This window comes from Carettochelys insculpta, chromosome 6, assembly GCF_033958435.1.
Source record: "Carettochelys insculpta isolate YL-2023 chromosome 6, ASM3395843v1, whole genome shotgun sequence".
In the NCBI taxonomy this organism is placed as follows: Eukaryota; Metazoa; Chordata; order Testudines; family Carettochelyidae; genus Carettochelys; species Carettochelys insculpta.
This window is the reverse complement of record NC_134142.1, coordinates 114,248,794-114,274,703: the sequence shown is the minus strand read 5'-3', so window position 1 is coordinate 114,274,703 and position 25,910 is coordinate 114,248,794. Positions and strand designations below refer to the sequence as shown.

General features: G+C 49.8%; 1 protein-coding gene across 2 annotated transcripts; it reads right to left on the bottom strand.

Moving 5' to 3' along the window:
• Positions 1-4: 4 nt before the first annotated feature.
• On the bottom strand, positions 5-24,620 carry IRF7 (interferon regulatory factor 7). 2 transcript variants are annotated; one of them, XM_074997881.1, is made up of 12 exons: positions 24,552-24,620; positions 22,948-23,074; positions 20,637-20,799; positions 16,911-17,112; positions 15,522-15,613; positions 13,275-13,326; positions 11,409-11,618; positions 9,241-9,495; positions 7,860-8,117; positions 6,487-6,870; positions 6,028-6,140; positions 5-5,102 (listed from the first exon to the last, which is right to left on the bottom strand). In XM_074997881.1, exons 2-12 carry the CDS (start codon positions 22,968-22,970, stop codon positions 4,953-4,955), a joined length of 1,902 nt encoding a protein of 633 aa, XP_074853982.1. In that variant the 5' UTR covers positions 22,971-23,074; positions 24,552-24,620; the 3' UTR covers positions 5-4,952. The 2 variants fall into 2 exon arrangements, with proteins under 2 accessions (XP_074853982.1, XP_074853983.1); XM_074997882.1 differs by having other exon boundaries at positions 6,487-6,867.
• Between the last annotated feature and the right edge of the window lie 1,290 nt (positions 24,621-25,910).

The following is a 25,910-nucleotide window of genomic DNA, read 5'->3' as shown; positions in this document are numbered from 1 at the left end:
CGGAAAGCCCGTGGAATGCCATTTTATTTACACAGACGCTGAGAGAACACACATCTACATATCAGCACAGGCAGGAAGAGAAATATGAACAGAGAGCTTAACTCGCATCCCCAGCTGACAGGTTTGCACTGCCCAGCATATGCATAAGACCCGTGCACAAAGCATGCAAAGTGACTTAGTGGTAGAACAGAAGGTTGAATGTTTCACCTCAGTTGCAGTTCAATTAAACATTTCTGAAATCAAGATGGAAAGAGGCTTTCAAATGTTGTGAGACCTGTAGTATTAGCAGCTGGCTTCGAAGCCCATTGAAAGCCTTTCAAAAGGCTTCAGTAAGAAATAGGTCATCTTCACCTCTTCCCTGTTAATGAAAAACCTTAGGGGTTTTCTGATTTGCTGAGCCCATTGTTTGTGGCAGGAGCTAGCCGGGGTCACATGCTCTGGGGAAGTAGCCTGTTTATGCTGTTGCAAGGGGAAGAACAGTAATTTATTCAAGTACCAAAAAGTACAGTACAAAAAAATCCATATTTAATTAGCCCCATATTGGCTCTCAAAGGTGCAGTGCAGAGGCAGGAAACTTGATTTTTCTGGCTTGTTATGAAGAAACTGGCCCTTACTGTCCTTTTACTTCCTACTTTGTTCTGCAGCCCCAAGTTTATGAGCAAAGGCAAATGAAAGAGTTTAACTGGTTGCTTTGTGCAGAACTCCCATGCTCACAACTGGGCTGGGGAAGAATACAGTAAGCCCCTCCTGTGGCTGTGATGCGAGTTAGGTAGTTTTGCAATGAAACCACAATGGTACATAATAACTAAACCAGGCACAATAGTCCCTAGCCCCCAGCTCGGATCAGCTTGGCACTTATGGCCACGGTGAGAGACCCTGCTACATTACAGCTTCTACCAGCGCTGCCTCCCTGCCCCGTTCATGTCCACACACTCTGGTAATACAATCATGTCAGACACTACTTTGGGCTCATGAGAATCATTATCAGGCTGTAGGTAGGTGTGAAGTGGTTCTCCCTCATTACAACAGGTAACTACCTAATGGTGTGTGCAATAGGGGCAGCCAGTTCTCCTAACTCTGGGGGTAGAAAGATAGCCAAAAGCTCAGAGTGCCTTGTTAGACACCCACCATCTTCAGTCCTGATCTCACCGCCCCAGCCCCCAGCAGCTGAAGCAGAGTGGGCTAGCTGGCCGCACTGCACTGTTACGGGCATGGCTGAGCAGCATGATGTGGCTGGGCAGGCTAACCCTGTCCTACAGTTGTGGGATACAGGAGGGTCACTTGCACAGCTCCCTGACCACACAGCCTCTAGGCTGTTTCACGCTCTGCCCAAACTCACTCACTGGGCTGGCTGTGCAGCTGCATTGACTTTGCTTGAGCGACCCGTGAGCAGACTCTAGCCATTACCTCATAGCCAGGGACTGGCTTGTGACTCATCCCACCCACAGCTGGCAAGTGATGTCCTGTCATGACTGCGGTCTGGCTAGCCACAGAGCGTTTGCAGGCTGTGCAATGTCAGCTCCACATTGCAAAACCCTGCGGCTAAATGCGGCCCGACAGCAGGACAAGGCATTGTCTAAGAAACATTATGAACATGGAACCCCTGAGCTAGAAGCTCTCTCTGGGAGGCACCAGGCCTGTGGCTCTGCAGAGAAGAGGGAGAAAGGCTGGGCACAGCTTGCCTGTTGTGCGTCAGGCTCTTTGCAACCCTGCTCTGTTGCTTTCCATGACCTCCCCCCACATCCCTTCTCTTGCTCCAACTCCTCCTTGTGCTGTAGGCGAGCAGCTGCTTTAAGCTGATTCAGCTCCCCCTGAAATCACTCCCTTTGTCCACTGTTCTCAATGGGCACCAGATGAGACCCCCTCCTCATCAAACCTTCCTGTTTATGTGGTAACCACAGCTGGAACAATTCTGTGAGGTCCACAGCAGCAAAGACCAACCCACTTTTGTTGGGAACACAAACTGCCGTACGAGATAGCGGAAGAGTCACTCTTCCCCACACCAACTGAATTAGATGCTAGTCCCTGTAAACGGCTGGGCGTCTATTTAGAAGTCACAGGCCTCGCTGGTTGATCAGGTGTTCCTTTAGGATGGGAACCTATTGAACAGGTGAGATTCCCTCAGGGAGTAAGACCTAGAATTGCCTACAGTGGCCAGGAATTTTTTTGTGGTGGCAGTGGTGTGGTGAAAGTTGGCTCGGTTTGTGGGTGCAGAGGTGTCCCAGCTGAGTCTCCCAAAGATGTGTGGGTTATAGTCCCACGGTGGCTGATCAGCTGGCTAAAGCCCAGAGCCTCAAAGGCACTTTTGAAAACATAGGTCAAAGGCCATGCTGTGGACATGGCACCAGCAGAAATACTTCAGGAGTCTCAGCTGGCTCCCATTGAATTCAGGGGCACAAGTAAGTGATTTCAGGTGGAGCTGAATCAACCTCAAGGGGCCACTTGCCTGCAGGTGAAGGGGTGGGGTCATAAAAGCAGCAGGTCAAGGTGAGCAGGGATGAAACAGCACCTTAGGCTAAGAAAAGGAAGCTATAAATAAAACCCTCTTAATTTACTTGTGCATCATAAGCAATGAAGGAAACCTAAGGTAAGTGCCACACTGGGGCCTATTATATAAATTATACTTCCATATTAGTGCTTAACATTCTGCCAGCCATACCAGGTAAAATCCTGGCCCCTGAGACATCAATGGCAGAGCAGCAGGGCCAGGGTTTTACCCACCCTTCGGAAGGTATGTTGGGATCTGGCAGTGCATAGTGCTGAGAAGACCTGCTTCCCACTCCCTCCCTAATGGTCTTAAAAGACCCTGACAGGAAACTTGCTGCAGTCTTGAATAGAAAAATAATTAACAATACAGTTTTTAGCCATCAGGACGTAAGAGACAGACTGACAGCCCAAGAGAGCAGGGGGAGAGGTACAGAAAGATATAAGCAGCCTTGAAAGGAAGAGAGAGAGACCATGGGAGCTGCTGGGGAGGATGCCCACCTCTGTAAGACACAAGCACACATGATGATGCCCAACAGGATTGACTGTAACAGGCTCCCTCACCCTTGTGTACTACGCTCACAGAATACAAGCCATTTACTATCACACACCCTAACAATATAAATAGATGCGCTTCAGAACAGTGGGGGACAGCACCAAGAGGCGGATATTTGCTTCATCTCCCACTTGTTGCTTCCCACAGCTGTGCCACACTCAGAGCCAGCAGCAACACTGTGGTGTTGCAGACCTATCACAGCTAAGCTAGGCCGTGGAAGGGGCCCAAACTAACATTTGTCACTGCTTTTGGAGGAACAATGTCCAATTCCTGCTGTTTGCCTGCCAGAGCCCAAACTGCTGGAGTAATAGCTGCGCTGGTGGTTGCCTACAGTGGCAGGCCTGGGTTCAGGAGTCTGTGGACTCAAATAACCTCCCCAAGGCCTGAGCACTCTGGGGCTTGCATATTGAGCTTGGGCAGAGTGGGGAGAGGTTATCATACATTGTCCAGCTTTACACTTAATTTAATAGCCAGGCACACTGGGGGCAAGAAGCAGCCACTTTGGAAGAGACATAATCCTGCCCCCAGTAAAGTCAACAGCAAAACTCTCTGGAAGCAGAGCCAGCCTCTCTTGGTACTTCCACACCTTCCCTATGGGACACTGTGCATTCTCCTCCATCGCACTGTGGCATGGTGCCAGCACAAGGCCTGGACCAGCTGTTCAAAGCAGCCTCCTGTAACTAATTTATCTCACTCTTTAGTGTGCTAGTGGCCTGCAGCTGTAAAGGGCCTTGCTTGGGTGCTTCCTTTCACAGGTCTCTGACAGGTGAGTGCTTGAAAGGGGCAGAGCTCAGGGGCCTCCCTCTGCCCTAGGCTGGGGGGTGTTCCTGTAAGTGCCCACAGGCAGGCTCAAACCTGGGACTACTGCAGCTTTGTGTAGGTACTGCTACAGCTTGAGCTAAGGGCCAGCTGGCTTTCAGCTTAGACTGTAGAGGACACATTCTCTCTCTCTATGAAGTGGGCTAGGTACCACTACACGGGACAGTTAACCACACACAGGTGTGGGGGTTACATTCCCCCAGTAGTTGCTCAGCTGGCTAAAGCCCAGAGCCTCACAGCTATTTTGGCTCCTAACTTCCTTTCAAAGCAAGGGAGCTGGGCCTCAGCATGCATCCCCTGGACTTGCTCAGCACGTACAACCCCTGTGCACTGCAGGAGAGCTGGGTGTGCAGCCTGGCCCCAGGGAGCCCTGGTGTACAGCCCTTTCCCCACTTGCCCCCCAGCAACATCCCCCTTCTTAAAAAAAAAATAGTGAACAAACCCTCTCCTCTGCCTCCCAGTTTAAAATCTAACCAGCTTAGCCCCAAGGAGGCAGAAGCTCATTACAGGGCAGGGATGCAGCTGCCATCTACCCAGCCCTGGCTTTCTCCCTGACATCCTAAAACAGGGAGAAAGGTACTCGTGCTTCTGCTCTCAGAGCACAGTGTCTGATACAGGTTTATTTCAGCTGGAGGATGGGGGGCTGACATTTTCAATGGGATATGCAGCATGTCATCTCTCATGGTAAAATCTGAGATTCTCTCATGTGCCTGGAGCGGGAAGGCTGCTCTCATCACCATATCATCAGAGTGTCTCACATCCCCCTCTCAGGCAAGGAATTATTCCCATTTTGCAGATGGAGAAAGCGAGACACAGATGCTGTAATTTGACCAAAATCACTAAGGAGACCAGTGGCACAGCAAGGATGGAACGCAGCTTTACGGGGGCCTAGTGGCAGTAGCTGAGCCACAAGACCCCACATCATCTCACCCCCACGTTTCCTGATGGGAGCAAACTGATTGAGAAAGCAGAGGAAATCTGGAAGTGTTTTCAAATGTAGGCCAGTCAGGCAGAGACCTAGCCGAGGACAGGCCAGTGCACCTCTCCCACAGGCAGATCTGGTCCTAGGAGCACAGCAGGGAGGGGAGGTGGTTCAGTCGACCTGCATGTTGTACTGCTCTATAAGGTCATACAAGCTGTTGAAGGAGCTGGACACCTGGAGACTCACATTCATGCTGTTCAGGGATGAGGCACCCTCCCTCAGCACCAGGTCGTGGCAATACTCGCAGAACTTGGGCACCAGCTGCAAGAGAGGAACGCTCGCATCAGGAGGTGCTCGAGGGTCGGGTCACATTGCTCTGCATTGCCACTCTTGAATGATCCTAAATGGCCCTGTCAGAGCTGCATCTGTTCCCGTGCTCCAGGGGGACTACTGCGGGAGCCAGGGTCTGTCAGCACCACCCAGACCAGGCAGTGCAAGAGAGGGACAAGCTCAGATTCAGCCCTGCGCTGGCTACAGCCTGCTGAGTTTGCAGAATAGCCAGGCCACAGCCAGCCGTGGCCCTGGCCTTTCTGTACTCCATCATCCTCTTCCTTCCTGCAGCTTGTACTCCGCATCCGGCCTGCTGCAAAAGCAGCACAGGGCTGGCTCTGTGCCCGGACTGAAGGGGTTTCCAGCTCTGGGGCCATTCCCTACATAGCTACACTATTGGCTCAGTCTAGCATCTGGCCTTGGTACCCATCCTAGCAATGTCAGAGCACTACACTCTGTGTTCCCATTTCTCTCAAGCAGTGCGTGGCTGGCCTGGTGCAGCCACTCTCAGGGCACTTTGGAGGGGAGTCTGGGCAGCCAGAGGGGACGCATACTTAAGTGAGGATGAGATGCTCAGTTGCCCACTGAGGCCTGTGAAGCTTTAGAGGCAGAAGAAGGTTCCCCACTTCTTGCAGTGTGGCTGTGAAGTTCAAGGGGTGGGGAAAACCTCGTCCCTTTGGTCATTCAGAAATCTCAGCTAGAATTAGCTATTCACCCACCACACTGACCCATGGTTTTTCCACGCAGAAGAGGGGTGCAGCCTCCTCGTGGCTGTCCATTAATACTGAAGTCAACAAAGCTGGCTGTCAACAAGTGAACCCTAACTACTGAACATCCTGCCAGAGACTGAGGATGCTTGGCTTTGCTAGCAGCACACCCATTGCTAGCCCAGAGCTCACAGTGCTTCTTGGCTCACCTTCACCAGGATTAACAGGTCCTCCTTGGGTTTGGAGAAGTGCTGCCCAAAGCAAAGGTAGATGGTGAAGTCGGGAGATGAAGCTCTTTGATGTTCCCTGAAAGCCTTCAGCTCTGGAAACGGAGACAGGATGGTTTTAGCAGCGCAAGGCCAGGGAGGGAAGGCACTGGGATTGCTGGACTAAAGGAGATGATGGCCAGGGGACGAGCTTTCTGGGCTCCCTCACCCTTGTTCCTGGCCATTATCTCCGCTCTCCAGAGCGCTGAGGCAAAACTTAGGAGCCCAGGTGCCTGCAGTTTGGGCTCCGGCCCATGATCAACCCACACGGCTCATCCCTACTGGAGCCCCATTTGTGAAAAACACGATAAATGACATCCCACGGGGTTCTCTCTCAGCTAACGTAAACGCTGCCCACCAGCCTGGCCCCGGGGAGCACGGCCCTCCTGCTGGCAGACTCACCATTGGAGAACGCCTCGTAGTCGAAGAGCTCAGTTTCTGTGCCGCGCGGCAGCAGCTTGGGTTCAGGGTTGTGAGGCAGGTTTGCTAATTGCCTGGAGAAGGCCCAGAAGACTTTGCTTTTATTCAGGCGCTTGGCATAGATCTTCTTATGCTTCTGTTCCAGCAGCAGCCCTGTGGTCTGGAGCACATGGTTGGTGAAGTGGACCTGCCTGTGGTCCGGCAGTTCATCGGGGCTCGGGAAGCGGATCACCTGTGTGCAGCCCAGGGCGATTCCAGGGTCGTCTTCATTGTACGTGAACAGGCAGCTGCTGCTGGCCACCTGCACCTGGTGGAGCGGTCGCCCTCGGTAATAGATGGTGACATCCATATTGGGAGGGATGGCTTCTGCAAGAAACAGGGAAGGCTCGATCTACAGAGGCGGCCCTGGCAGACAGTGCACTCTGCTTCCTCATCAGTTCTCCCTGGGCCTGATCTAACACTCAATGAAATCAGTGCAGAACACTGCACCCCTGACGTCAGAGGGGGTTGGGTTAGTCCCAGATGTACAGAGCCCAGCCACTGGCAGGCCTGCCTGGGTGTTCTGGCACCATCCGTCCCTTAGTACCCGTTTTTCACGGGAGAGTCACGTCCTGAGAACCTCATGGAACTCCCAGCATCACGCTGTGCAAGTGGAGGCGGGGCAGCTGCGCAGTGGCTGAGGGAGGGGTCATTGTTTCCGACCTGAAGCTGAGATGTGTAGCCCTGCGACTACAGTGCAGGTGGCTCTCTAATTTAGGGGTGACGTGGGAATTTGGAACTGGAGCTGTCCTGTCCATAGGACGACATGGGGTGGCTGCCCCAGAGACCACGCTTTGTGGGGGGCCCTGCAGCAGCTGCCCCAACCATCCTACGGACAGGAGGAACTGGGGGATTACAGGCCCTGCACTGCAGTAGCAGGGGGTCACTGCCCTCCCCCCGCCACCAGGGCGGCAGAAACTCAGCAGCCTGCTCCACCCCACTCCCACAGTGGCTGGAAGCAGAGTGACCTGGCGTCAGGGCACTCTGCTTCCTGCTGCCATGGCGAAGTGGGATGCACTGGGGGTGGTGTGCTCCTCCAGCTCCCACTGCCCGCACGGTGGTGGACCAGGTCCCATAGTTTCCAGGCAGCATTGTTCCAGGAGGGGACAGGCAGGGGTGGAGCCTGTGGCTGGGTGGGTGTGGTTGCCCCAGGCTCTGCCCACTTTGGGATGGAGCTCTTTGGAACCGATAGCTGCGTTTTCTGACAGTGCTGCCTAGACTACCTCAGATTGCGCTTAGGAGGAAACCAGGAGGGGTACCACTGTGCTCAGGGCAGGCCTCCCTCCCGGGGGCAGGCAGCTGGCGGTGTCACTGACCTGCATTGTTGCGCAAAGGGCCTGAGCTGTGAGACGGAATCGGCTGCTCTGGCAGAGGGGCAGCGGGATGGGTGAGCCCATTCTGCTCCACCGCTGTGGGGGCTGCCCACTGGTTTGCTGGCTGGTGATAGGGATTCTCTCCTGGGCCACTGGGCGCTTGACAGAGCACTGCGTTCCCTGCAGGGGCTTCGGCCAGGAAAGAACTTTGAAGGCCCACGTGGTTATTGTAATGAGGTTGCCTCTCAAACAGGACTTGCGCTGTGAGGGAGAACAATAGGCTTGTGAGGCTGCTCGGCAGTAACAAACGCAGTCATTTCCTTCTTCAGTCTGCTCTTTCCCCCCACCCCCCCACTCTGCTCCATGTGACTGGCTGCCCCTTGCATTCATTCTGTTCAGCGTGGTGGGGCCTTCCCCACTGCCCTAGCCTGGAACCCACCACTGCCTACAGACTGGATCCAATGCCTGCAGAGATCAACAGGAGGCTTCCAGGAGGTCTCAGAGTCCTTCCTGTGACTTCAGTGGGGGATGGATTAGTCCTCAACTCAATCACTCTCAAGCCCCTCTCCAAACGTCCCAGCTGTGAACCCTACACGGTTACTTTCTTCTGTAACATTTTAAAGAGAAGAAAAATAATTCTGCACAGACAGCAGCGCTGGGCCAATACCTGCACATCCGTGCACAACCGTTCTGCTGCCTTCCATCCTCTGCACCACGCCCTATAGCACTTCTGCTGCTGCTGCCGTGGTATGATAATTACAAGGGACTGGAGGGAGTGTCAGATCTAGCACAGAGCTTCCATTAGGCACCTAGTGGGAGCATAGCTCTTTTGGAAAACTGGCTTTGTGTGTGGCATCAGCTGTGATTAGGCTTGGCAGAACCCTGGTTTTATTTTGACTAATGGCAATTTTTTTTTCCATTTCAGTTTTCACAGCTCTGGGAAACTGGGGGGGAGGGTGTGGCAGACAGTCGGGCAGGCCAGGCAATGATTTAATGGTGGACCTTGATTTCGAAAAGCTAAAGCTTTATAACTGTTAGAGCACAAATTCTGGACAGCACAGGTCCAAATATACACCAAGTTCTAGTAAGTTGTTAGGCAGCATCGACAACGTTGCTTATCTGCAAATTTCAATTTTAATGGATGGAACATTTATTCCTCCATTGTGTGCGTGTGCAGGGAAATGGATGTTTGCTGATATTTACCAATTTAAAGATTTAAACTGCAAAGCCCTATCACGTATAAGATTAATTTGCTGTACCCCCCACTCTTCCGCTGTGGGAAGGATGGTCTCAAAGACCTGCCAAGCCTTTTTGTCCCAAGTGCCTGCAGAGGCAACAGGCTGGTTTAAATCAGCCAACTCTCCACTAATGGGGAGATACTGACCTGTATTATTAAGCAGCTGACTTATGCCAGAAACTGTGCTGTGTCGGGGGGACTGCTGTAGAAGTGAGGCAGCAGACGAGTCATAACCATTCTGCATGGGTTGGGTCTCTGCCATGGTTTGGGTCACCCACTGGCCAATGGATTGGTGATAGTTCTCTGCTGGTCCATTTGCTGCTCCATTCCCTTCCAGGGTGTATCCATTTTGGCTAATGTGATGGTTTGGAAAGGCCTGACTGTCTTCATATGCGACTTCTTCTGAGAGGGGGAAGAAACCCTATGTATTAATTACTAAGCTTGGTAAGGCTAGGCAGCATGCTAGCAATTACATTAGACAATTCAACAGCTGCTGGGCATGCACCCTCACCTTTTGGAAGTACCGCACAATCTGCCTCTTGGCTAAAGCTTTGCCGTTGCAGTGCCCTTGCTATATCAGCCATTCCCTACTTTTCCCATCCATGGGCAGAATAGATTGTTACGTGCGCCATCAGTAGAAACACACGCTGTGGGTACTCTGTTAATCAGCTGGGCAGTGCCTGAATCTCTCCTGGGTGGCTGCCCAAGTGCTCAGTTTGCAGGGATCAGGGCTTCCTACACTTCTCAATCATACCCCAAATCTCGCTTTCAGGAATCTATGGCTATCGACTGACCCTGCCCATGGGGTTGAGCCACCCAGCTGTAACACACCCTGTGTGGGTGAGCGGTTTGGCGTGGGGCCCTTGCTGACCATTGCTAGCCAGGTCTGGTCTCGCTGGAGGCAGGGTGAAAGACCACAGCAATTGGCTTTAGTTTAGAGAAGCAGTGCCAGAGCATCCCAGCCTGAAGACTGGACATCACAGACAGGGCAAGGGGTCCCAACTGATTTTTTGCCTCATTTTCCACTGCTGAGGCTGGTGCATAACCTACCCAGATGGACTCTCACAGCATTGCCAACCCACCTTGCTCTAAAACCATCATGCAAGTCCCTCTTAAAAAACCATCCCTTGCCCCCCAGCTGGGCTCTTTTTATTGGCTTCCTGGTTTTGAGCCTCTAAAATTCATGGGTTCAAGCTTTTCCCTCCAGCTGTGAGGGCTAGAGACTTATTTCTTATCTTTAAGTGAGAGGTGGGGAGTCTTGTGGAATCAGGAGTTGGGGGCTCCAGGAGTTAGGGGCTTTACAACAAGGTATCAAATGGCCAAGGACTCAATGCTTACAATCCTGAGAGCTGGTAACACCATTCTCAGCAGAAGCCTGAGTCAGCATAGCTGGCTCCTAGGCTACCTCCTCACCAGGGGTATGCTGGGGCGGGGGGGGGGGGGGAAGCTGGTCACAGCTGGGGCACTAGCCTATGGCAGGTACCAGAGCTGGGGTAGAAAGGCAGAGGGGGCAGGACCGGCTCTGGGCCACCCTTCCTGCTGGGCTGCCATTGGGTGACTGTGGGGAAGGGGCTCTCAACCAGGACAGCCACCCTGCTAAGTAAACTCCTTTCCTGCTCTCCCTGCAGTGCCCACAGCCTCACGAGGAAGCAGGCAACAGAGCACCCTCTCTCCTCTGCAGTGCAGCAGGCAGCCAGCAGGGGCGCTGCTGAGCACTGCAGGAGGGAAGGGAGGGTAGCAGCTCTGAGTGCTGCTGGCTCTCAGAGCTGTGGGGGGAAAAGCAGCAGGATGTGGCTGGGCAGCGAGGTTCCCACCACCTCGCTGCAGCACTGGGGCTGCTACACAGCCACAGGGTGCAGCTCCGGGACACGGTTCACTGAGAACCCAGTGCATATTTCTCTTAGGCAGCTGCCCTTGGGGAGGGGCAGCAGAAGAGCCTCAAGGACCAGAGGGTGGGCTCCCCTGCTTTAAATCCTCATCAGTCATGACAGGTGGAGGCCGTATGAGAACCTGCCCCTGAATTTCCACCCCACGTACATTGGCTGGAGCAGCTGTTTTTAATCGGGATACGTCCCAGACCATCCCTACTGAATATCGGCTTTCTGTCCGGAGTGGTCCTTTCTGGCTGGTCCCTTCCGAGCCGTGAGAACCACTGTGCTAGCCCAGCCTATCAGAAGGAAGGGCAGGATTCCCTTGTCCCTGAAACACGGGGGGGGGCGGGGTTGTCCCAATGCTTTTTAAACCGGCCCAATATGGGAAGCCAAGGAGAGCCAGCCCGGTTAGGAAACACACACACCTCTTCAGTCTCGGCCTACCTGAACTGTGACCTAAACCTCCATCCACTGCCCATGACAGCAGTGGCTGCCTGCAGCCATTTTGGATTAGGCTGCACTGTTGCACAACCCACTGGAGTGTGTCAGAGTTGCACTGGTAGCCGTTTGGTGCAGCGTTATTGGTGGTGTAGCCATTGGGCTCATTCGGGCCAGGGTGGTAGGGAGGCCTCTCGTCCTGCACGCTGTCCATCTCTGCCAGATACCAAGAGCAGAGAATAGTCTCAATTACACACACTTCCCTGTGTATGTCACCAGCCCTTCTCATCCTGTCCCCCACCTCTCCAAGTGCCCCTCTGGAAACTGGTTTTCCACATAAGTTTACTTTGCAGAGAGGGAGCCAGCAATAGCCCTGCTCTTGCTCAAAAGTTTGTGGCTGACCTCACCACTCTTGGCCAAAGTGGGCTGGGGAGGCGGGGGTGCGACACGTCTGTCTCCCCGCCTTGCTTAGTGCCATGGTTGGAGCTACCCAGGGCTCTTGCGCCAAGAGCATCTTGCAGAGGTTCTTTGGCAGAGTTATTGCCACCTGTTCTATTAGCTTAGAAGTGCATGCCATGCCCACCTGCCCCCAGAACTGCAGACAAGGGGAGAGCCTCACTGCTATTGCACTAGGATGCAAGAGCTTTACATCAAATCTGTCTGTCTCAGGAGAACTTCCTAGCTATGTTCATTCTGCTTCCTGCCCTTGGGCACAGGGAAATGATGGTGGACTCAACCAGGGAGCTGAAAAAGTCAGTGGCGGAGCAGGGAAGAGAACCCAGGGTTCCCAGGCACTAAACCCTCAATGAAAGGGTACAAGGGGAAAAAATTAGATACGCTGGAGGATAGGGATAGGGTCCAGAGTGACTTAGACAAATTGGAAGAATGGGCTGCAAGGAATCTGATGAGGTTCAATAAGGACAAATGCAGGACAGGGCCAGAAGAATCCCAAGCATTGTTACAGGCCGAGGTCCGACTGGCTCAGTAGTAGTTCTGCAGAAAAGGACATGGGAGTTGTAGTGGACGAAAAGCTGGACATGAGTCGACAGTGTGCCATTGTAGCCAAGAAAGCTAATGGCACATTAGGTTGTATCAAGAGGAGCGTTGCCAGCAGATCCAGAGAAGTGATTATTTCTCTTTATTCGGCTTTGGTGAGGCTGCACCTGGAGTACTGTGTCCAGTTCTGGGCCCCCAGTTAGAGAAAGGATGTGGATACACTGGAGAGGGTCCAGTGGAAGGTGACCAAAATAATTAGAGGGCTGGAGCATATGACTTATGAAGAAAGGCTGAGGGAATTGGGACTGTTAGTCTGCACAAGAGAAGACTGAGGGGGGACTTGATAACAGCCTTCAACTTACTGAAGGGGGGTTGCAAAGAGGCTGGAGAGAGGCTGTTCACTGTGGTCACGGATGGCACAACATGGAACAATGGTCTCAAATTGCAGTTGGGAAGGTCCAGGTTGAACATTAGGAAAAACTTTTTTTACTAGGAGGGTGGTGAAGCATTGGAAGGGTCTACCCAGGGAAGTAGTGGAGTCTCCATCCCTGGAGGTGTTTAAGTCTCGCCTCGACAAAGCCCTGGCTGGGCTGAGCTGATGGGTTTGGTCCTCATTAGAGCAGGGGGCTGGACTCGATGGCTTTTTTAGGTCTCTTCCAGCTCTATTGTTCTATGATTCTAAGTCACTGAACAAACAGCAGAGGAGCACAGGGCTGGGTCAGTCCATTAGATGGATAAAAAAATAAAAATGTTCAGCAAATCCATTTTAATTCCAAGTTTAGGAGAATGCAGGACCATGGTTACTCGCCTGTGTTTTATTGTTAGAAATTCAGTTGTGTACATTTAAAAAAAAAAAAAAGGCAGTCAGTGACTTACCTTGTGGAGGGTTTTCCAGTGACAAAATCTCCAAACCTAATTCTATCTGCTGCTGCAAAACAAAACACATGAGCCCATTTTCTTTTTGTTGGATTGGATTCATCAAGACAATGAGAGACACACAAAGTGCATTAGTGAAGGCCAAGCACCACAGGGGAGGGAAGTATACCCCAAAAGTTACTGAGTAAAAGTGCAGCTGGTGGTGGTGGGGATTGTACTTAAGTACAAGTTATTGGTGTCCCTTTGGAAAACTACTGGAATAAAAGTACTCCTGCACATGCATACACATCACATCTAGATTGTACTCAAGTATACAGAAATTAAAACAGTGGCACTTTTACTCAAGTAACTTTTGGGGTACTTTTTCCACTTCTGCTAAGCACAACGCCCTGCAATGAGCTGGGCATTCCTAGGCACCCTGAGAAGTGGCTTCAGGCCTGGCCTTGCTGTGTTGCCTCCTGGTGTTACAGCAGGCACAAGTCCCTGTTAATGCCAGCCTTAGCCCAGGGGTGCCTATATCTGATGCATGCAAGCCAAATACCCTCTGAGGCATCCAAGAGAGAGGGGCTGGGAACTTGCTTAACACAGCGATAAAGGCCACTGATGCAAATCATGACTTATTTATGGACCTGAAGGCTCTGCACCTATGCTGGTGGTTGCCCCCTTGTGACTGGAATGGAGACAAGTCCCCCAGTACGATCCAGGGGACCAGATTGTCAGCTGATGTGAATTAGTGTCATTCCAATGCAGCCAATACAATCCTGCGTAGCTGTCATGTAGGCCCCAGTGTAAGATAAAACACATTTCAGCTAAACTGGTATAAACCACTGGGTGGAATGTACTGCAGTTTAACACAAGCTTATTTTCAGATTCCCAATTGAATTAAGCTAAATCAAGCCAATACAGAAGCATCCACACAAGGCTTTTCCCTTGTTTAGCTTAGCTGATGTTGAACCACACCCTTAGTTAAAGTGGTGAGATTCTTTCTTGTAGATTGAGGCCTCAGGGAGCTAGAAGGTTCCTCGAAGAGCTGGACAGGAGAGAAGAGATCCTGAATGTAGGCATATCTTCATGCCAAGAAATCAGAACAGGTTAGTTTTGTTCCCCCTTCCCTCAATTCACAGCGCAGAGGAACAGGTTGCATTAGAAGCAGACTAAAGCAGTTTCCCCATCATCCAAAAACTCTTATTCAATTGTGGAAAACTTTTTTCCACACGGCAAAAAGACTGAGAGGCATCCCTTCCTGGGACTGCAGCTCAGGATCTAGCTGTGTATGTAATTCAATTGGGTGTTGCAAACATGAGCTCAGCTGTTTCTCCCCCAGAGGCCAGTTTATTGTTCCTGTGGGATACAAGCAACTCCCAGTCATGTTGTCTAGACCACCATTTCCCAAACCGTGTTCCACGGAACACTGGTGTTGTGTGCTTTGAATAGGTGTTCCGTGAAAAAATATCAAAGCTAGTGAGATTTTTTTTTAAAATATTAAAGAAATTGTGTACATAAAAACATGGTATTTGAATAGTATTTAGATTGTAGGTATCACATTTATGCATTCATAGTAGTGTAGCTATGTGTCTCATGCTGCTAGAGATGCAAAAACACTTTTCCCATTTAAAAAATTAAAGTCAAATGTTACTTTTTATTTTCCAGTAGTTTTCTATAAAAATAATTTATCCAAAACAAAATTTCAAGTTATTTTTCCATACCAAATCTGTTTTGTTCCTTTTTCATAACAGTTTTAAGGAGGGACAGTCCTTTTTTGAACAATATTGTCCTTTCTAGAAGAACACTAACCATCCCTCTTTCAGCTGTTCTTTTGCTGGTTTGTTTTGGATCTGTATTTAATTTTTATATTCATAGGTTTGCTAACTGTCCTCCTATCAGAAGGATGTTAGTTGTTCATTCAGACGATTTCCTCTTTAACTTTTTGTTCTTTATGAAATAACTCAAATCAAGTTGACCATATGTGCAGCAATTTTTCTGTATTAAATCCCTGCCCCAGCAGGTATGTGTTGAATATATTCCAAGCCCAAAAGTGTTCACAGTCAAATTAATTTGGGAAACACTGGTCTAAACATGTTCGCCTGCAAGGATCTAGCAGTGACAGATTTTGTCAGCACACTGCAACATGCCTTTTAATATCCCACAAGACACATTTGTTTTGTGAAAAATTATCAGGCTCTGCTGATTCCCAGGCTCCTCCAAGCTTTGCATTTCCCCAGCTTTTCCCAACCCCAGGGCTGGTACCTGCAGCTGCTGTCGTGGTAGTGTAAGGTGGTGTAGAGGAGAGGCCTCTTCAGAATGTGGGCTGATGCTATCTTTGTTGTCACGCAGATTGTCTAAAAGAAAACAGCAAAGTTATAGGACTGGGGAGGAAAATTCCAGTGACATACTAAATGGAATTTCCAACAAGGGGAATTTAACTGACCAAGAAGTGGAATTTGCTCATGGCTTAGGGCACAAATTTTGAAAAAAATCTCCAAAATAATTGGTGTTCCCTTAAGTTTTAAGAGGCCAAATGGGGAACCCCCGGCCTAAATTCTCAGAAGTGACTGGTGAATCCGGGTGCCTAACTTTTGATCCTTTAAAGTTGTCTAGATTCCAGAGAGCAGATGCAGATGCCTTTCTGAAAGCAAAGTCCCTTTACAGTGCCTTGAGTTGTGCAACTAGAAAAAAAATGAGCACACCTGAAAATGTTTCCCTCAATGCCCCCAGTTTACCTGGTTCTTTGTGAACCTCTGCACCATTGGGAAGCTCTGAACACTGCCCCCCCCCGTTATGCCAGAGCCATCATAGGGTAAGGCAGCTGTAACCAGGAGTGTGTCTACAGGGCAAAGTTATTCTGGAATAGTTTATTCTGGGGTTATTATTCCAAAATAAGCCATTCCAGAATAATGCATCTCCACTACAGAGAAACCCTGAAATAAGCAAAACTTACTCCAAAATAGCATGTCCACACACAATACAGACTATTTTGGATTACAGCCCCTGGAAAATCTAATCTGAAATACTATATCTGCACAGCAGATTTATTTCAGAATAAGCTTATTTTGAAATAGCCCCTATTCCCCATCTATACAGCCCCTATTCCGGACTATCTATTTCAGAACAGGCGCTATTCCTCATAGAATGAGGTTTGTCGAATTCAAAATAAGCCATCCGCTATTTTGAAATTACTTTGAAATAGTGACTGTATTATGTAGATGCTTGCAAAGTTATTCTGGAATAGCGGCCATTATTCTGAAATGACTGCTGTTTAGGCATCCCTCAGTAAGAGTTTGGCTCCTTGGGTTGCTTCAGAAAAGAGCAGTAAGATGTCCCTTTAAAAACATCCACTACTAAGCACCATGATCATACCCGAGCCAGGCCACCAGCTCTGATTTTCAAGAGTGTTCAGCACCTCCCATTGGCTGAGAACACTGGCAATTGGTAGGGAAAAAGTATTTCTGAAAGTTCTTCCCGACCCCTCAGTCTTTTCCAGAGGCCTAATATCCCATCTCTCCCACATGAGGCTATTCAGACTGGCTCTGGACTTGGGCCAGGCAGCATGTAGCAGAAAAGAGCTCCTTGCAATGATCAGAACCATGTCCTTTGGCACCTGCCTTCAGCACCCACGAGCAGCATCCTTATTTTTACCTGTTGGGGAGTTAGCAGCTGCCACAGTACTGGGGCTTTGGCTGACAATTTGATACACTTTGTGGGGGTCCTCGGAGGCTTTTGAGTTATCCTGAACCAACAGGAACATGTTTGTGCTTCTCAGGGCACAACGGAAGTTGGTCTTCCACTTGGCTGGATCTTTCAGCTTTTCGTTGTACTTGCCACTGGCTATGGCCCAGGCCTTTCCGTAAAGAGAGGGATGGGGGAGAGAAGACAGACGGAAAGGTATTAGAGAAGGAGAGGGCTGTCAGTGAAGCCAAGCCAGAAGCCATTGTGATCTTAATGTCCCTAGGGCAGCAAGGCCCAAAGACCGCTGTACGATTGCTTCCAATCGTTCCATGTGCACCCCGACTCTAAGCGCCCTGTCACACACACTGCCAGAAGAGTGAACATCTGGAGGTAAGGATGGGAACACAATCAGATCGTAGCAGTGCATTCACCCTTTCCCTTTTTGTCACTGTGATCCAGGACTAAAAACACAACCGTCAGCCTGCACCACACAAGTGTTTAGAACATGACCCAATCTTCTGGTCCTGATTTTGGCAAGATTTCAAGCATGTGCTCTGTCCAGGTACATAGACGGTCTGGTCATCATAGTCTACCTGACTCTGTTGGACAGAGTGTCCAAATACAGACATGCATCATACAATGCAGGATTGAGTTAAATGGAAAGAAAGGAAGAAATACAGACTGAACTTCTTTTAGGTAGGTGTTTGTGACCTGACCGGTGCTGGACAAGAGAATTTGCCTGACCACAGGAGGTCAAGATCGTCTAGCACATTAGCAACACTTCTGCTGCTTACTGGGCTCTTTGAAGACATGCAGAGATAATTACAGTTAACAACAGCACAGAACACCGAGAGCCAGGAAGTCTGTGTGTAAACAAGTATCTTTATGGAACCACACTTGGCCACATCCTTGATGGGTGGTTGTTCAGCTAACTAAAAATCATGCTGGATTACAGACATAGCCAGATGAGGGAGTGCCAGACTAGAGAGGTTCAACGTGTACAAGGAAAAATCTGTGAATCCCATTCTGCCCCCCATAACCACCACCTTCTTCTTCTTGCACGATATCCCTCAATTAGTGTTGTTCTGGAGTCATTTGTTACAATAGGCTACTACCCAAGTAATCCATAGTATTTCCTGTATGGCTACGTCTACACGTGAAGCCAACATCGAAATAGGCTATTTCGATGAATAACGTCTACACGTCCTCCAGGGCTGGCAACGTCGATGTTCAACTTCGACGTTGCACGGCACCACATCGAAATAGGCGCTGCGAGGGTACGTCTACACGCCAAAGTAGCACACATCGAAATAAGGGTGCCAGGCACAGCTGCAGACAGGGTCACAGGGCGGACTCAACAGCCAGCTGCTCCCTTAAAGGGCCCCTCCCAGACACACTTGCACTAAACAGCACAAGATCCACAGAGCCGACAACGAGTTGCAGACCCTGTGCATGCAGCATGAATCCCCCGCTGCAGCAGCAGCAGCCAGAAGCCCTGGGCTAAAGGCTGCTGCCCACGGTGACCATAGAGCCCCGCACGGGCTGGAGAGACAGTGTCTCTCAACCCCCCAGCTGATGGCCGCCATGCAGGACCCCACAATTTCGACGTTGCGGGACGCGGATTGTCTACACGGTCCCTACTTCAACGTTGAACGTCGAAGTAGGGCGCTATTCCGATCCCCTCATGAGGTTAGCGACTTCGACGTCTCGCCGCCTAACGTCGAAGTTAACTTCGAAATAGCGCCCGACGCGTGTAGCTGCGACGGGCGCTATTTCGAAGTTAGTGCCGCTACTTCGAAGTAGCGTGCACGTGTAGACACAGCCTGTGTGTGTCTGGGGCCCATTGTACTACAGTTATAGAGCGATAGACAGGCCTGCCCTGAATTGCCTATGATTTGTTCATATATTTCTCTGCCAAACTCTTTGTAACAAGCCCTTGGAAGTCTGAAAGTGAGGTCTGACTTCTGGATGACTACTGACTGTTGATTGGCTACCACAGAAAAGATCACAAAGTTAAGCAGAATCAACCAGAAGATTTCTCTCAGACACTGCAACTACTGTAATTTTCAGCGTTGTCAGACAGCCCAGCATCTGCAGTACTGAGGGCTATTGCCTGGTCAGTCTCTGGGAGGATGGTGTGCAAGTCCAATCTTACTCTGAACCCTGCCTAGACCCCTTTGAAATTGGAATTTCCATTCTGCAGATAATTCTGAAATTTCAGGGGGTGGGGTGGGGTGGGGTGGGGTGGGATCATTCTAGAATGGAATGAAAAATGCAAATTTGAAATTTCCTAGAAATTGGAATTCTGAACATAAGAACATAAGAATGGCCATACTGGGTCAGACCAAAGGTCCATCAAGCCCAGCATCCCATCTGCCGACGGTGGCCAATGCCAGGTGCCCCAGAGAAGGAGAACAGAAGACAAGTGATTTATCTCCTGCCATCCATCTCCTGCCCTTGTTATGAAGGCTAGGGCACCATACTTTATCCCTGGCTAATAGCCATTTATGGACCTGACCTGCAAAAATTTATCAAGCTCTTTTTTAAACCCTAATAGAGTCCTGGCCTTCACAGCCTCCTCGGGCAAGGAGTTCCACAGGTTGACTGTGCGCTGTGTGAAGAAAAATTTCCTTTTATTAGTTTTGAACCTAGCTGCGCACCAGGCAGAGAGCTGGGCAGGTCAGGGAGCCGGGCTTCCAGCCCTGCCAACCAACCAGATGTCCCATGGAACTCTTCCTGGTAGGCAGTGGGTGATTAGGAACCTGCCACTTTTTGCTTCCTCCCACTTTTTTGTCTGCCTTGTCTATTTAGTAGCTTCTTTCCATATCTGAATTGGAATTATTATGGGGTGTGGGGACAGTCATATGGCCTATGTTATATGGGAGGACATTCTAGCAAAACATTTCCATTTGTTTCAAATCCACATTTTCTAGTAGAAAAATATTCACCCTGAAAATGTCTAACCAGTTTGAGCTGGGACACTTCACATCTCATCTCAGCACAATATTGTCCTCACAATGCTCAGAATTTATTTGGGACCCATTTAGTTGCTCTATAATCTGCTGTCTGCAGGAGAACACCATTAAAATGTTGACAGTTCAGGAAATTCCAGAAGGGGCAGAAGCCCTATTATGACATCTACAATCAGTCTTTTAAAGAGACAATATTTATTAAAGCAAATGACAAGCCAGGAAAAAAAAGCTTCCAGACTGAGTTTCTTGTTTGCCAGGAACCACCCTCTGCTTGGAAATACATTCAGCACGGGTGGCCAGCAAGTGACTGGAGGCAGCACTGGAAGGGAACATTTACAAAACCCACCAGGGTTATTGGGGTCTTCCCCACAGCCATGGGTACTGAAGCTAGTCCCTATTCCAAGGCTAGGTGTATTAAGGAACCCCTCTCTGCTCTGTTACCCTGGCAGCTGCATATGCCATCAAATGAAAAACTGCTAGTCAACTACTGCCTGGTGCCAGGGTGTGACAGTGTAGCATCATTGCAATGTAAGGTCACCACCGGTGGCACACCACAGTAAGGCGAACATCACAGAGCAATGCCAGGGCGGGCCATTTTGTCACTTTCTGTTAGCTGCCTGGTGTAAATCCTAAGTTACGTCCTGGCCTGGAAGGTGCTTCTGCAGGAGATGGGGTGGGGTGTGGAAGAGCAGGAGTCAGGAAAAAGAATAATTTTGGATCCTACCTTGAAAATCTTGTAGTCATTAGTTGTGATATCCTTCCTGGAAGTATGTTTCCAGGAGATGCGGAACTCATTGTGGGCCTTGTTGAGCCAGCAGAGCCCCTCATAGTTTTCACTGTTGATCTGCTTAATCAACCAGCAGGCAAAGCGTAGTTTTTGAGAGCCCCTGTAACGACAGAGAGAGGGGTTTTGACTGGCCTATTGGTCAATGGCAGAACAAAAAGCCACCTCTGCAAAGAACAAGAGATCAAGTCACAGCAGAGCTGCCAGGGAAGAGCTTTGCTGTTCTGACTGCGACAACAAGGCTGAACAATGCACACTGCTGAAGGAGAAAACACAGCCCTGGGAAATGCATGGGGGAGGGCAGATTGGCTCAGCTGCAAGTTTCTTTTGTTGGTGTGACCAAAGAAACAAGCAGCCGTTGCTATGCACCGGAGACAAAGCGCACATACAACGTGGCCATGTGCTGTCATTCTGGAATGCTATAAATGGATCATTTGCTAATAACTTGAAACAATATCAAAATTAGGTGTTTTGGTGTTGCAAAGCCTCTGTGTAACCTGAGGCACACCCTTCTCCCTGGGCCTCAGTTTCCCATCTATAACATGGGGATGATGCTTCTTCCCACTTCTTGTTTTGTCTGCCTTGTCTACATAGTAGCTCTCTTTCCACATCTGAATTGGAATTATTATGGGGGGCAGTCATATGGCCTATGTTCTATGGGAGGACAGACCAGATGACCACAATTCTCCCCTCTGGCCTTGGAATCCAGGAACTGACACGGTTGTACAGAACGGAGATGAGGCATCTGTCCCACACTGGCATGCAAGGGGTTAACACGGCCCAAGGGAGCCTGTGCAGTAAGCAGTCAAGAGGCGAAGAACCTCATGGAACAGCCAATGAAGGCCCAGCAGGCTCATCTAAGAGGCGGCCCAGGGCAGAGCAGGGTCAGTTATTCCCCTGAGCTTGAGGCAGGAAGACTGGGTGCCTGGCAGGCAGGAGGAAGCCAGCCCTCTGGACACAGTGGTGCTGCTAGCACGGAAAAGAAGAACAAGGGATGAGCTGCTGGCTGAAGTTCTGAGTTAAGGGCAAAGATGGGGCTGGAGCCACCAGGAAGCGGTTGCAGTCACCACTGCAGAAGCAGCAGTCAAGTCAGACTGACACTTTTTCCCTTGGAAGTGGGGCGCACAGGCGGTGACACATCTGGAAGGCCACTGCATGAAGAGAACACTGTGGCCTGTGGAGCTATGGTGGGAGAGGCAATGCCAGGAACAAGCATACTGACCTGCAGGGGTAATCCCTAAGATGACCAGCAGGAGGTGCCAGTGCGGGGCATGGAACCCTGGTGAAGCACCTAGCGTCACTGAGTTCCCCTCTCGTTTGGGCCCGCTAGGCTCAGACCCTCAGTGGCATTTAGGCCCCTAGCTCCTTTTGATTCCAAGCAGGATAGAAGCCTAGTTTTTCCCCTATTCCCTCTGGGTCGGGGGCAATAGGGAATACCAGAGATAAGGATGGACAGGCACCCCGAGCATAAAACACTGCAGAGACACGCCCCTTCCTGCAGCAGGAGTGGTACTATCTCACATGCAGCTCAGGACAAACCTGTCAATGACAGCCCTTTTGCATGGCAGCCTTGTGTCCAATTTGATGACCGCACTCCTGCTGTGCACCACCACATGGAAACCTTGGCTGTGAGAGTTACCAGCCTTGCCCAGGAGAGCCCCGGCCAGATCACCAGCTGCTGTCGCTCACACTGCTCCCTTGACTGGAGAGCAAGCCAGGATCTGGTGAACCAGCATTGGCTCCATGCCAGCCACATGAGCATACACAGTTTAGTGAAATGGGGATGGAGAGGATTCGTCCGTTCCTGGGCTTGTAGCTTAGCAGCCCTCAGTACTGGCTGAGGTAACCAGCTGCCTCCAGCCAGCCATGCTCAGCATTGATTTATTCTTGTGGCAGAGACAAGACCTGAAGCAGCTCTTTCCCTTTAGCAGAGCAACTAGTTGCCAGGTAGCCATGTCGCAGGCAGGAACAGATCAGAGAAATGACACTTGCCATTGGAGCCAGTCTGCAGCAGGTCTGTGGCAGACATTAGCCAGGCAAGGCTGCCTCGCTTACCCACATGAGACCAGCAAGAAAGCAGGGGTGGTGGGAACCCTCTCCCTGTGGGTGTGTTCTCTTAGGCCTACCAGCAATGGTTACAACCAGACTGCACAGCTTGCCCTGCTTTACTTGAATACAAGCCAATGGCCACAGTGGCATCACTCATGGTGAGCCTAGAGTACTCGCATCCCACGCCCCCAGATCCACTTACCCCCCACTCTCTGGAGCAGCCATCACACAGCTAGCCTTGGGTTACTTGTGGAAGGAGGGGATGCCCAGTTCACGCCTTGCAACCAAATGGAATCCTTGCTGACCAACTGGAAACCTCCAAGCAGGACCTGCAGGAACCAGAAGGAGACGTACACTGAGTCCCTCACAATGGCCACTGTGATGTCACCCCAACTCAGCTCCTGGGTTAGCACCACAGCCCTTTTGAGGGTCCACAGACACTTGAGCAAGGTGATTTGAAGCAAGGGCAATGCAGAGCTCCGCTGCCCAGCAGGAACCCCCAGGAGGAAATGGTTGTAGAGAAAGGAGGCAGCACATGCAGCTGGCAAGCTCTGCAGGCAGACCAAGGGATTACGGTTTGTACTGCACCTGCAACCCACATGCAGTCCCACTGTCCCTCCTTCAAAGAGCTTACAGTCTAATGAACAACATCACTGCAAAGGAAACAATACCTAACATTGTTTGCTGGGGGATTTCTCATAATGCTCTGAACCCCACAGCCCTGAGTTTAAGAAACATCTCCTCCAATTTATGCAACATCTCACTCTCCACTGTAGTCCAGTGTTATACCACTGGTGCCCCTCTTCACTACAGAATAGCCAAGTTTTCCAGGAATGTCATAACATCTGGCTGTTGAGCAAACCTGATCCCATGGCAGTCTGTCCCATCCACACACAATCAAATTCCCCCTACGGGGAGCTGTAGGTGAAGCTGTAAGGTGTTTGAATCAGGACATGCTAGCTTCTAATCTTGATTCTACCACTGATTAGCATAAGCACAGGTGTCTGCATATGCCAGAGTCCCTCTCCTCCTGGGCTCCACCTTTCTGTCCCTTTGTTTGCCATCTGTGTAGTGGGAATAAGATTCCAACCTATTCACACAGATGCTGCCAAAATTCAGATAAGATTATTGTAAACTGCAGTGTAAATGGTAAGTAAACTACTACAAGTACTGAGTAAACAGTGTAAAAAAGTAAGCCTGTTGTTGTGCATTTGCCTAACAAGTAAAATTTAAGTATAAGGACTGAAACACAAATGTTATTCCTCCTTCCTTCTCTGAATTGCAAACACGGCACAAGTAAACTGAGTAACTCTGGTGACATTCATAGAGGGCAGAAGGGGGAACCACACAGCTGCAGGCAGATGTAGGTGTCTGGTCACAATATATTTAGCACGGTGAGAAATACTTCTGCAAGCCCTTCATGTGGGGTCGCCAAACCTTTGCAGCTATAAGTGAACGTGCCTCACAGCACTTCTGCAAACCACAACAAAACTGAGGGGGAGACACCTATAAAGCTACAGCACATGCACGGCCAGGAATCAGAATGCAGAAAGGAAATTTCTCCAGCTTCCATCCTGCACGCACGCACGCACACACACACACACCCCCTACTGCACAAACTACCAAGACATGCAGCCACACTTTGCACAGCCTGGCATTCAATCAAACTGCACTTCTGTTTCCCCAGGCGCTCCAGAAAGCATCGCTACCAGATGGGGACGATGCTTTTCTTCCCCAAGAAGCTGCAAAATTTCTTATTTCCTCTTCCCTCCTCCCGCTTCGCCCCAGTAAAAGCAGATCTGTTACCTTTGCTGCTATCGAGGATCCTACCATGAATGTGATGAATAGTTGAAATATCAAAGCAGTCACAGCTGCCACTCTCCGTTTTATACTCTTCTGCACCATGCCGTCAGCCAAGCGCAAGGGCAACACAGTCCCGGGAACCACAGCCTGGGGCCAATCGGAGCGCACCGCCTGTCGAGGGGGCGCGGTTAATGGAACAACAACAAGAACCATGTTAACAGAGACTGCATGTTTCTAGTCCTGTGGCACCTTACAAAGTAACATATTTTGGAGCATAAGCTTTCGTGGGCAAAGACCCATTTAATCAGATACAGGCTAACACAGGTTACCTCTCTGATACGTGTTTCTAGTATAACTGTGGCGATGCAAGTGCTTTGTACTGGGCTTGCCCATATATGGTTCTTCCTTTCCTGGAAATCCCATGATCTTCTTGAAAGTAAAAGTTTCATTTCTATGAAGCTACAAGGCGGAAGCGCCCAGATAATTATCGGGGCTGTGGTTGCAAGTGCAAATACTATCAACAGGCTCTGCAATAATGCAGCACTTTAAAGACTAACACAATAATTTATTCGGTGATGAGCTTTCGTGGGACAGTCCCACAGTCATCACCGATCAAATCATTTTGTTAGTCTTTAAGTGCTACATGACTGCTGGTTTGTTTTATTAGCGTACAGGCTAACAAGGCTACATCTCTGTTTCCGTCTCAGGACGCTCTTTCTCTGGATCCCAGCCAGGGACTTCTCCTAAGCTATTTCTGCAGCATCTCCTTCAGCCTAATTACAGGGCAGTACAAGAATCTTTTTTCTTTCCTTCTTTTTCTTTTCATATAAGATTAAATAAAACAGAACATGGGAAGAGATATATAAATCTAACATAATATACAATATTTATGTTTTGACCACAAATCTTTGTTTTGTGATCCCAGAATAGCAACTTTAATTAAAATAAGGTGATGGAAAGATTCCTCTTAGCACTTAACTGTTACTCTGCTGCCGGGTGCTGAGAAGTTTTCTATTTCCTAAACATGGGATGCCTGTGATTCGTTGGATGAAAGTTCCAAAGAAAGCATGGAAAGTTCAGAAGGAAACAGATGTGCAAATATCCTATATGAACTGCCTCAGAACTGTTATCATTAACCTGGCTGCCCAGGGCTGCCTTGTGTCCTAGAATGTGGAGGGCAGCTAAATCGAACCTCTGAAAACCAGGGAATGGAAAGTTAATGTACACACCACCCCCCGCAACACAACCAGAACTCTGTCGTCTGAAGATGGCCACAGCCACTGCAAGTGGCTCCGTAAGGGTGGTAGAATAGACATAACTAAGTGACTGTGTTGTTGTTTGTGTTACGTTACAGATGTGAAG